Below are 12200 nucleotides of genomic sequence, written 5' to 3' on the forward strand. Positions count from 1 at the left end.
AACTTCACTAAGCCAACAGGTTAGTGCATCTAGCCATGTTACTGTGGGACGTGACTACAGAGGTGGACAGGTGCCGCTGTCCTGGCAGGAAACGACTCACCACCATAGGGGTCAGTGGCATTAAAGGATGTTTCATTATACGGCTCATCTGAAAAAACAGATACACACAGTGGACCATTTGTCCACACACACACAGAACTTAACACATGTTGGAGATACATTAAAACAAAGCTCATCATATCAACAGAATCCAATATTTCATGTTTTCTCCTTTCTGCAGCAACCTGATGAAACATCATTTTACATTAGGTACATCATCTGTCATGTCATGGCATCACATCTAGATGGAGATTTTGGTAAGTGTGAAAATGTGTACAGCAGCAATGAAGAGAGAACTGAACCTCAATGCTCACTGTTACTGCAGTAGATTCTGTTGAAATACACAGTAGATTCTGTTTGTGTGCTTTGCTCTGTAGTCTACTCACTAGTTTGAACTTTGAGTGTGAAGGGATTCTTCTGCTGGATGGTGTGTGTGAAGAGGAAGCGAGCATTACAGCTGTAGTCTGTGTGAGCGTCTTGGGCCAGAACATTGGAGAAGTATAGGTCTCCATTCAGACCCATGGACACTCTCTTATCCTGAGGGATTGGAGTCATAGCTATAAGATACAGGACACAGAGAAAAGAAAAGGGGAGAAAGAGGAAGTAATAAAACCATATTAACACAAAATATTTGCACAGTAGCATTTACAAAGCTCAGCATCACAAATATCATCAGAATTTGCATATTAACTATAAAACTAAATAAGCTTAAATTGGAGGAATCTTCACTTGATGATAAAACAAGTTAGTACTGAGGGGACAAAAGAAATTCTCCAAAGAATCATGTTAACTGTGTTTGGGGATTTATCATCACAATATAATACACAATACTTGAGGAATGTCAGTGACTTGGCTGGACTCATCCCACTGCTTTATGTCTTTCAAAGATCTTATAAGTAAAAAAAAACAACCACAACGTTATAACTAGCAGTAGGTTACTTTTTTAGAATCTGTAGTCTTGTCAAGTCCAGCAAAGACCTAGTGTTTTACAGTGACTGCTGTTTTTTCTGTATTTTTAAGTTGACATTTTTTCCCATCTACATCTTGAATATTGCAATATTCTACTTATGTTATTTCCATGTTTTATGGGGTCAATTGATAATAAGATACTCTTGATAATAATACAATAAGTTTTAAGGGGTTGAACCACAAGTCTATAACAGAAAAAAAATGTTTTTCAAAATCCTGACTTCTGAATTCAGACTTTGGGTATAATTCAGAATTTTGATTTCATACTGAGTCAGAGCTCAAATAAATGCTGTATAGTGACCCTAACCCTCTTCCGTATATACAGTACCCTGGTCATAGATATAGTATCATACTTTATTAATGATCAAAAAAAACTACACACACATCCTCTGCAATGATCTTGAGCCACAACAACCCTGGTTGTCTTAATAAGGTCACGGAGGACAGGGGTCAGCAAGGCCAGTCTGAGCAGTGTGCAGCTAAACAAACCCCATATGCAGCAAAGCGTAACAGACTCAGTGCAGAAGCATTAGAAAGAAAGAAATTCTCTACAACAAGCACAGCTCTGAATGTTTTACTCAAGTAAACTAAAGATTATCTGCATTTTATTCAAAAGCAAAAAATAAAGTACTCCACTAACAAAATAATACATTTTAATCAGTACTCATTATGCTAATTGTGGAAAAATAGGGTTTCCTCCGGGTACACTGCATTTCACTCACAGTTCAGCATGTTAGGCTAATAGAGGACTCTAAATTGCCTGTGGGCGTGAATGTTTGTCTGAATGGTTGTCTGCCTGTGTATATTTCTCTGTGTTGGCCCTGAGATAGACTGGAAACCTGTACAGGGTGGACACCACCTCTTGCCCAATGACAGCTGGAATAAGCCTCAGCCCCTCGTGACCCTGAACAGGAGAAGTGATTAAGATAATGAATAGATGGATAGATTTTTTTTTTCCCCTTTTGGCTTATCCCGTAAGTTCAGGGTCACCACAGTGGATCATTTGTCCGTATGTTGATTTTGGCACTAAGTCAGATGCCCTTCCTGATTTCAACCCTCCGCAATTTTACCGGGCTTGGGATTGAGACTGCATGGCTGGGGCGGCTGATGGGTGGTTTGGGGTTCAGTGTCTTACCAAGGGGCACTTCAACAAGTGGTCGGGGAACGCTGGGCACAAACCTCTGACGCTATGGAAGCTGGGGGACCACTCATACAAATGAGCGACCGCTGCCCCGAGACGGACAGTAAATTAAAAAAATAATAGAGGCATTGTTGGTAATGGTGGAGCAGAATTTTTCCATTTCATGTGCTGACAGGTGGTTAACCCACAATTTTATTGTTCATAATACTTTTATAAAAATCAAAATTATACAATGGGGCGACTGTGGCGCAGGAAGGGAGAGCGGTTGTCCACCAATCTCACAGTTGTTGGTTCAATCCCCGGCTCCTCCGGTCACATGTCAAAGTCTCCTTGAGCAAGACACTGAACCCCAACTTAGTTTCTCCTGGTGAGTGTTGGCCAGCTGCATAGCAGCTCCCCCATTGGTGTGTGAGTGTGTGTGTGTGTGTGTGATTGTGAGTGTGAATGGGTGAATAAGAAGCAGTGTAAAGTGCTTTGAGTGCCAATAGGAAGAAAAGTGCTATATAAGTGCAGTGTTACCATCATTATATTGAAACCACCAAGCTGTAATAATTTTGTGGCTGATCAGTGTAGTACTATAATGGTACGATGAATAATACGATAATGCAGAAGCAAACATCCCTTTCATCATTTAAGCATGTGTAGAAAATTTTTGGAAATGTATATTTTTACAGCCTCTGGTTAACTATATGGAATGTATCATCATGGAAATGCCTTGAGTGAACCACATCCACACAGATCTACAGACAGACCGTTAACAACACTTTAACTCACAGACTGACATGAGCCGTACGGTCGCCAAGACAGTGCCTCAGGACCAATCAGCAGCAAGTAGTCATAGTCATGCTTTGTGTGTTACAACGTGACAAGCTGATAAAATGTACTGTGGGCGACTGTGGCGCAGGAAGGTTGAGCGGTTGTCCACCAATCTCACAGTTGTTGTTCAATCCCCGACTCCTCCGGTCACATGTCAAAGTGTCCTTGAGCACTGACCCCAACTTAGTTGCTTAGTTGCTCCCAGTAAGTGTTGGCCAACTGCATAGCAGCTCCCCCATCGGTGTGTGAGTGTGAGTGTGAATGGGTGAATAAGAAGCAGTGTAAAGCGCTTTGAGTGCCAATAGGTAGAACAGTGCTATATAAGTGCAGAACATTGCACACTGTACATGACAATGACTGTCTTACAGGTTCTATAAGAAGACAACAATAAAGCTGCACTAATCATCACTGTAGTTGGGAAGGAGATCTTTGTCCTATTGATATACAATATTCAAATTAATGATACATTTTGATCATGTTAATTAAGTAAGGTTCCTTTTGAAGTACCTTAGTGAAATAACTTCCAGCAGGGCATACGCTCTGCTCTGCCCTTGAAGCTCTAGGCAACACACATACACACACTGATTCAGCAGTTCTGTATTACAGGCTAATTGGGTGAAAGACAAAACAGATGCCACAGTGGCTTAAAGACATGAAACGCCTTTCTCAATCTGCTGAGAAAGAGAAACAGAGAGAGAAAAGAGAAAATAATTAAAAGTATTAAAGTCAGAGGTCACTAGAGGCAAACTGCTATTAAAAAAAAAAAAAGAAAATAAAAACCGAATTGTGGACGATAAAAACTATAAAGAATTAAAATCCAAACCTCAGCCCCTATATTGTTTCCCTTTGGGGATGCTGGTTGTCCTGAGGTGGTACTGTATATACATTATCCCCTCAGTCTCCAAGATCCAAGCCATATAAACAAAGAGCCACTGTATACAGAATGTCAAGTGGGTCATACATTTTCTGTTGGTGTGAAAGCCCATAAATGTACAAATATCACCCACTGCTGCAGCACTGCAAAAACTAAAATAATAAAAATAATAATAATTATAATAATAATAATACATTAATACATTTTGTTTATAAGCACTTTTCAAAGCACTCAAGGACACTGAAACAAATAAAACTGAAGATAATGAAAGGACAATGCCATGACAGATTATAGTGAGTCTGCGATTTTGGACAGGCAGGTTTTGAGGCTGGATTTGAAGAAAGCAATAGAGTCCATGTTTTTAAAGTCAGGTGGGAGTGGGTTCCAGAGTTTGGGAGCAGAGTGGCTGAAAGCTCTGGGGCGAGGTTGTGAATAGCCTTGAAGGTGTCCGGGAGGATTTCGAATGCTATTCTGTATTTAACTGGAAGCCAGTGGAGTTGCTATGGGACAGGGCTGATGTGAGGAAATGAGGAGGTTTTGGTGATTATGCCGGCAGCTTAGTTTTGGACCAGTTGGAGCTTATGGAGGAATTTATGGGGGAGGCCGTGGAGAAGAGAGTTACGGTAGTCAAGGCTGTGAACAAGGATGGATGCTGTATGTGGGGGGGGGATGAGGGAGGGGCGAAAAGGATTATTGTTTCGTAATGTTATTGATGTGGGATGGGAATGATAATGGGCTGCTGAGGATGGCACCCAGACTCTTATCCTTATCGCTCAAATGTTTTCAAATGTATACATTTCCATCAAGCACTCGCTCATAGTGCTGTGTGTACAGACTAACGGGGTGATGACAGTGAAGAAAATCAGCAGGACACCGTGACTTCACAAAGATGAAGAAACATCCTCAGTGTGTATGTTTGCGTATAATTGGCGCTCACCACTGTTCATCCAGAAGGTGAACGGAGGAGGCAATCCTGGTGGGGGGTTGCACGGTAGAACCAGCGGGGCACCTTCAGTCACGACCACTGGCTGCAGCACCTCCTTAGGCCACAAAGGAGCCTCTGGAGGATGGAGAGTGGGAGCAGATTAGAAGAGGGGGAGGGGGGAAAGTAAAAGGTGAGTAAAAGACAATAAAGAGAGAAATAGAAAAAGTCATCAGATATTCTCACAAACTGATCAGTGCTGGGTTTGTGCTTTTTGCTGCTTGCAACTGCAGACACAGAAAAATACAGCATTAAAGAAGAGGAACTGTTCCCAAATATTCTTTGACTCCTTCCTGTTTACTCTCTCTAAAGAAACTAACTAAACTAAGCAACTAGCTAAAGCTGCAACATGAAAACAAAACATCTGCAACGAAACATTTGTTACAGATAAAACTAGTTAATATATTTCTATATGTGCGAGACCACAACTCTCACTCCCTGCCCCTCAGCACTGGATCTCATCTCTCTCTTCTCCTCTACTCCCACCAACAACTGCACCTCCCTAGGTAACTCAGTTAAACAGCCAATGGGACAACACCACCTTGGCCTGCTTCATCACATGAATCAGCGCATCTACAGGGAGGAGGCCTGGTGTCGTGGTGTGGAGAGAACAACCTGAACACAAAAAATGGTGGAGATTATTACTGACTTAAAACAAAGCCCTAACCCCCTCCTCCTCCTCCACTGCTCATTCAGGGAATAACACTCAGCAAATCTGTGTCCCACAAACTCCTGGGAACCACCATCTAGCAGTACCTGAAATGCCACAAGACTGTAACTTCGATCACCAAGAAGGCCCAGCGACACTTGCACTTTCTTCAGCAGTGTCACAAGCGCTGCTAGTGCAGTTCCACACTAGAATCTGAATGCGTCATCTCCTCTGTCACCACATGGTTCAGCTCCGTATCATCACACTCAAAACACAGACTGCAGTGTTCTGGGATGAGAATCATCAGTTTCCTCCTCCCTCTGCTTGCAGGGTACAGTGATTGCGTTTGACCCCTTTTAGTCGCCCTCAAAGAAAAATCCGACTTAGAGACCCCAGAACCAAGAACACCAGACCGATTCCTTCCCCAGGGCAAAAACACCGTATTGCACAGCTTCTATTTCACACTGCCCATGCACGACAATACATGCTGCTCCTTCAACAAGTCAATATTCCCAAAGCCCCAATATGCAGAGGCTAAATCCAATACTTATTCGTTACCTACCTCTTTGGTTGATGTTGTAGTATTACATGTTGTTCATGTTCATATCGTGCATTCTGTAGGAAAGTAAATCTGAATCCAATTCTGACTGAAATGAGTGAAGAAAACGTTTATTTGTTTGTGTGTGTTCTTACTAGAGACACGGAGCAGGATTTTGTTGGACAGAGCTACTCCGAAGTCGTTGTTGGCAAAACACTGGTACTCTCCTTCATAGTCTTCCGGTCGTCCACCATTACGGAAACCTATCTCTAGGGTTCCTGAACGTTTTCGCATTGTCACCCTGGGATCTTTTCCGATATTGAAATACTTCCCGTTCCTTCGCCATGAGAACCTGTGCCACAAAGCAAATAGTTATTATGATGCCCATGGTAAAATGACAATATGCAACATAAGCTAGAGCCCACATAAAGGTGTGAATTAACCCATTGTAGTGAGCCTAGTCCTCCCTGTCAATGCTCTGCTATGCTCTTCTACATTCTGCTATGCTCCAGCACACTCCACACAGCCCTTCAGGAATTAATCACCATCAAATTACAATGAATAAAAAAGCTACAAAACCTACTAATAAAGCAGAAATTGTTACAATTCTCTGAGCGGTTAGAAAAACATGCCGTAAAAAAACTTTTGTTTGTCTGCATTTATGTACAAGCGTAGTCCTGTGTGTTTCTAATTTGAAATATCTACAGGATGTGTTTAAGTAACAAGAATTAATTCATGGCTAATAAACAGTGATGGAAGAGGATTGTGTAAATGAACAGTACTTCAATGTATCATATGAGCTGTTACAGTACAGATAACTACACCAGTCCTCTGGTTTGTCTAATCCCTTTCGCAACCGGTCTCTAAGATTTCACTGGAGAGAAAAACACGTTGCATTTACCATGTTAACATGGACTCCTAATTGATTTAGCGGTTATAAAATATGAAAGCCTGTCATATGCTCAACTTGCACATGACAATGGCACAGAAATGTACCACGTCACATGTAGGAGTACTGTAGATTAATCCTGTTCCATGTGGAGGCTCCCTGATTAGTGTACAGGATGGAACATGCTTACATAACCAGCCTCTATTTTTAGTGGACGGATTTACACAAGATGTGTACGCTGTCATTTCTAGGCAAGTTACAGCCAATCTGCAAACTTGAGGTGCCGCAACACTGAGCCACTGTTGAAGCACTGGAGACCAGAGCTGTGTGTGTAGTGGTCTGAGGCTGTTTGCTAGTACTGAATAAGTGAAAGATCCCTTTCGCTGAATGTTTCATGAGCATGAATAGTCAACTGAGTGCATTATTGCAGCACAATGCCTCTCCTGGGAAGGAGAGAGCCAGTATGTGAGCATGGGAGAGGGGTTGTGAGTGCCTTATTGTCAGGCTGTGGAAGTGTGTGTGTGTGGGTGTGTATACAAGAATTTGGGTGAGCGTACATGTGCATGTGTGTATGCTTATGTAAAGCCAATCTGTCTCCAAACAAACAATGTACCACTGTCCTGAACTGGTCGTACCCCCAGTGATGTAACCACTGCAAACTCAGTGTGTGTGTGTTTGTGGGCATGTATACGTGTGTGTGTGCTCTCTGTGGATTATGTAAATATTTGAATGCAGATAAAGTATTGATCAACCACATTAACTTCACCTGGTGGTTTTTCTTTCTTTCTTTCTTTCTTTCTTTCTAACAGTCTTTCTCAATAAATACTGATGCATCATTATAATAACCTGTAGGTACATTAAGTCGTTAAAGTCAGCTCTATCTGACTTTACACCTTTTACGTTTTTATTATTAAAGTACATGTTATACCATAATTGCTTTAATCAGTATTGTTAAAAATACACACTTTTTTATGTACTTTAGGTAAAATGTAAATTATTCGCTAAGTACATTTACTTGAATAAAATATTTGAAGTGGTACTCGTAGAGGATATTTCACTAGGCTGTGTACCATCTGTGGTAATGTTGTGGTTGACTGGTGTATATGTACTGACTTTGAGATGGTTGCACAGTTCAGCAGGTTTAAGTGTTTTGTGTGCATGTTTGCATTTTTGTGTGGAGAACAGGTGAAGAAACAGAGAAAAGTCCCTGTGTACATGGGAAAGAGTAAAGGAAGAACATAAAGAACCTGAAATGACTAAACCATCAGCTGATTTATGCACATGCAATCATTTCATTTCCGTTGCTGAGTAAAGTTCACTGTGGAAATATGAACAGTAGGACTTTGTCTCAAATCGCTTTTCATTATATTGATTTTTTTGGGGAAAAAATACCATTATCATGCAAAAATAACACATAACTGTATATTAGCTATGAACCATTAATTGCTTCTAGTCATGTTTTCGTGTCTATATAGGATATGAATATCAGTAGTTTCAGAGAGAATCTGATCAATTTAGAAAATGACTAAAGTTATACTTTAATAAGAAAAAATAAATCACTGTTACTCAGTACCATGGCATATTACTTGATGTATTTTAAATACCTTAATCAAGACCATGTTACGCTGAGCCCAGGCTATGTCTAAATCTGAGCAGTGTTGACAACAGAGACAAAACGAGAGTCTATTCTGTGTCCATTTTTTAAAGGTTCGCATTGATGCTGTTCACAGTAAGAGGTGGTTGGACAATGGACAGCACTGGGGGGTAGAAAAGGAGCAGCAAAACGCACAGCAGACCCCCTGTCAGGCTGATACTGGGGAAGGGCAGGCAGACAGGTGTCACATTGAGGTTACAGGGTTGTTAAAGGGGAGGGAAAGGAGCTTTAGGGAAAGACACAGTTCATCTGAAGGGGAAGGGGGTCACTGCAAAAGCAAGGGTCAGCTAAGATAAAACTGTGTTATTGTGCATGTGAGAGATAGACAGATGGGAGCAGAGTGGCAGGAGAGCACATCTGAGTGGCGCTGTCATTCCTCATAACTCACTTTCACAGAGAGATGGGGTGAAGAGAGAGAGAGGGAGAGAGAGAGGGAGACAAAGAGAGAGAGAGAGAGGGAGAGGGAGAGTGAGAGATAGAGAGACAAAGAGAGAGAGAGAGGGAGACAAAGAGAGAGAGAGAGAGAGAGAGGTAGAGGGAGAGTGACATAGATAGGGAGAGGGAGAGAGAGGGAGAGAAAGAGAGGGGGAGAGGGAGAGAGAGAGAGAGAGAGGTAGAGGGAGAGAGAAAGAGAGGGGGAGAGGGAGAGAGCGATAGAGAGACAAAGAGAGAGAGAGGGAGAGAGAGAGGGACACAAAGAGAGAGAGAGAGAGAGGTAGAGGGAGAGAGAGAGAGAGAGGGAGAGAGAGAGGTAGAGGGAGAGTGACATAGATAGGGAGAGGGAGAGAGAGAGGGAGAGAAAGAGAGGGGGAGAGGGAGAGAGAGAGAGAGAGAGGTAGAGGGAGAGAGAAAGAGAGGGGTAGAGGGAGAGAGAAAGAGAGGGGGAGAGGGAGAGAGCGATAGAGAGACAAAGAGAGAGAGAGGGAGACAGAGAGGGAGACAAAGAGAGAGAGAGAGAGGTAGAGGGAGAGTGAGATAGAGAGAGAGAGGGAGAGAGAGAGATAGAGAGAGAGAGGGAGAGAGAGAGACAAAGATAGAGAGAGAGAGGGGGAGAGGGAGAGAGACAAAGAAAGAGAGAGGGAGAGAGAGAGAGAGAGAGAGAGACAAAGATAGAGAGAGAGAGGGAGAGAGAGAGAGGGAGAGAGAGAGATAGAGAGAGAGAGATAGAGAGACAAAGATAGAGAGAGAGAGGGGGAGAAATTGGAGCACAAGGTGACACCAAGGATAAAAGGGTGACAACAAAAGAGAAACAGAGAAAGACAGTGGGCTTGAGTAAAAAGAATAAATGACAGGCAGAGAGAAGAAGAGGTGGACTGAAATGTGGCATGATTCACAATCTTCATTACATGGATCATCCCTGGACTACTTTGTCCTTAGCTGTGCTACCTTTTATTGACTGATTGGTGCAGATAGTCCACAGTCAGTCAGGTTCATGCATTAATCTGTGAGACCTTCAGCTTATATTCACATTTTTCCACAGTTTCTCATCAAGTGGCAAGTTTATTTTAATTTCAGCCACTCAGCCATTAATTCAGTTACTAGCAAAGCAGCAAACCAATAAGTCAGTTTACTCATCATGAGGAAGGTAACTCAGTATTTATAAGGTTTACGTGGGGGCAACCGTGGCCCAGGAAGGTAAAGCAGTCGTGCACCAATCCCACAGTTGTTGGTTCAATCCCCGGCTCCTCTGCTCACATGTCGAAGTCTCCTTGAGCGAGACACTGAACCCAAACTTAGTTACTCCTGATGTGTGTGCGTTAGTTTGTGTGTGAGTGTGAGTGCAAATAGGTGAATGAGAAGCAGTGTAAATTGCTCTGAGTGCCAATGGGTATGAAAGTGCTACATAAGTGCAGACCACTTAACAGGAAGTGTGTGTTGCGATTTAAGGACACTTGGTAGTTGTAATATGGGAATTGTAGCATCATCAGTAAAAATCTCTGCATCATATTCTAAAATAACTTACTAAAATGGGAAATACCTTACATTTATTATCTGCTTGTGTCTCTGGACTTGGATGTAATGAGCGGGCGACAGGCCGCCATTGTGTATGTGTGTGTCTGTGTTGCTTACGTTGGCACTGGGTTGCCCTTGGCCTCACACTCAATGATGATGTTATCTCTGGGGTCGACAATGTAGTCCTTCACTGACTGTTTGACTATGGTTGGGGGCTGCTTCACTGTAGGAGGACGGGAGAGAAAAAAGACATTTAGCGGAATATGATAACTATGGTGCAGACGCACACAAATACGCACAGTCTGCATATCAGTCATCTAGACAACGTGGAGCTTTTTCATAGCTTAAAAGGTGATTTATATTATTCCTGTCTAATTCCCAGTTAAGTACACTAATGTCTTTGCAGTAATAAAACTTAATGAGGAGACAGTAGAAGGGGATGGAAAAAACAAGGTCACTGATCATCAAATTAAGTGCAAGTGGAAAAAAAACAGTCAACCAACAATCAAAATACATTGTAGTTAAATGCAGTTAAAAAAAAAATCTTCTCATGCATTTTATGGTATTTGTAGCAGCAGGATGAGACTGAGTCAAAAAAAAAAAGTGTGTTTTCCACAGCGAACTGTTGCTTTACTTTTGTCATATTTTTGTTAACAATAAGAAAATAGAACCTTTCACTAGACTTATCACCTCCATGAATTTATCCTCTTTGTCTTAGTTCTAATAAAAGGTTGAGTCAGCCTCATACCCAGCATCAGTATAAACCTGGTTTAGCCCAATATAAAAAATAACATTAGATCCTAGCTTCCAACTCCCCAGCTGTGTTCAGTCTACTGCACATATTTAATGGCTCACTTAAGTCAAACCCCTTCAACACTTACGACACACCATGCATTTCTCTGCCCTTTTGCATTTCTAGCTCACTGAGCCCAGCAGGGCTTTGAATTTAACCCTCCAACATAATGCTACACACAACACGAGCTAACAAGCAGTTCAGAGGCAGTGCCGCCTGCTAGATTAAGGTGAAGCTCAGTGCTCTAAAAGAAAAGCTCTATGATTGGACTGTCAGAATGAATTCCTGTCTCACAGAGAGGACGCGGATGACAGTTTCCCAATGCCATTGAAGCTCTTCCAACTAATCCGTTGTGTATTATACATATCCCTCATGTTGGTATGGCAACCATAAGTGTATTTTTACAGGAGGATTTGTTGTGATCATGAGATAATCAGTATGGCAATGACTCCTCAACATATCAGCTTAAACACATTCTCCAAAATTCACTTGAAATCTTAAAAGACAAGCTCACATTGGTTTTTACGTGTCTTAGAACTACAGCTAGGTGCTTAAGGTCAAAGCATTACATGCTGAGTTATACACTACAAACAGAGTTTGTGGGACTAATACAGCTACATGTCAAAAACAAACACTTACAGTCTTGCAGGATCTTTGCTGTTAGTCCCACGTAAAGCCATAGAGAGACAGAGATATGGATGGACAAATTACAATATAGGTGTTAATCATATTAGAGACAAGAACAAAGCATATTTATTGTGTTATCTTGTTAAATTAGCACAGTGGTTCCCAACGTTTTCAGTGAGTCATTAGCAAAGAGGGAAATGTAGTCACATGTTAATT

General features: G+C 41.8%; 1 protein-coding gene across 36 annotated transcripts in view; it reads right to left on the reverse strand.

Moving 5' to 3' along the window:
- Positions 1-12200, reverse strand: part of nfasca (neurofascin homolog (chicken) a) — a 117595-nt gene that overhangs the window by 37761 nt on the left and 67634 nt on the right. For 27 of the 36 annotated variants that reach the window (XR_010914387.1, XR_010914388.1, XM_067503794.1 and 24 more), the window contains 6 exons: positions 11997-12014; positions 10682-10787; positions 6224-6420; positions 4837-4959; positions 486-656; positions 101-148 (listed from right to left, as the gene is read on the reverse strand). Coding sequence is in view for 34 of the 36 variants with exons in the window: in XM_067503794.1 (XP_067359895.1) it covers positions 101-148; positions 486-656; positions 4837-4959; positions 6224-6420; positions 10682-10787; positions 11997-12014 (663 nt within the window). In the remaining 2 variants the exon portion in view is untranslated. Of the gene's footprint in view, positions 1-100; positions 149-485; positions 657-3532; positions 3688-4836; positions 4960-6223; positions 6421-10681; positions 10788-11996; positions 12015-12200 lie in introns of those variants that run through there. The other 9 variants (XM_067503797.1, XM_067503795.1, XM_067503811.1 and 6 more) reach the window with 4 other exon arrangements.

The sequence above is a fragment of the Channa argus genome, chromosome 5 (assembly GCF_033026475.1).
Source record: "Channa argus isolate prfri chromosome 5, Channa argus male v1.0, whole genome shotgun sequence".
NCBI lineage: Eukaryota > Metazoa > Chordata > Actinopteri > Anabantiformes > Channidae > Channa > Channa argus.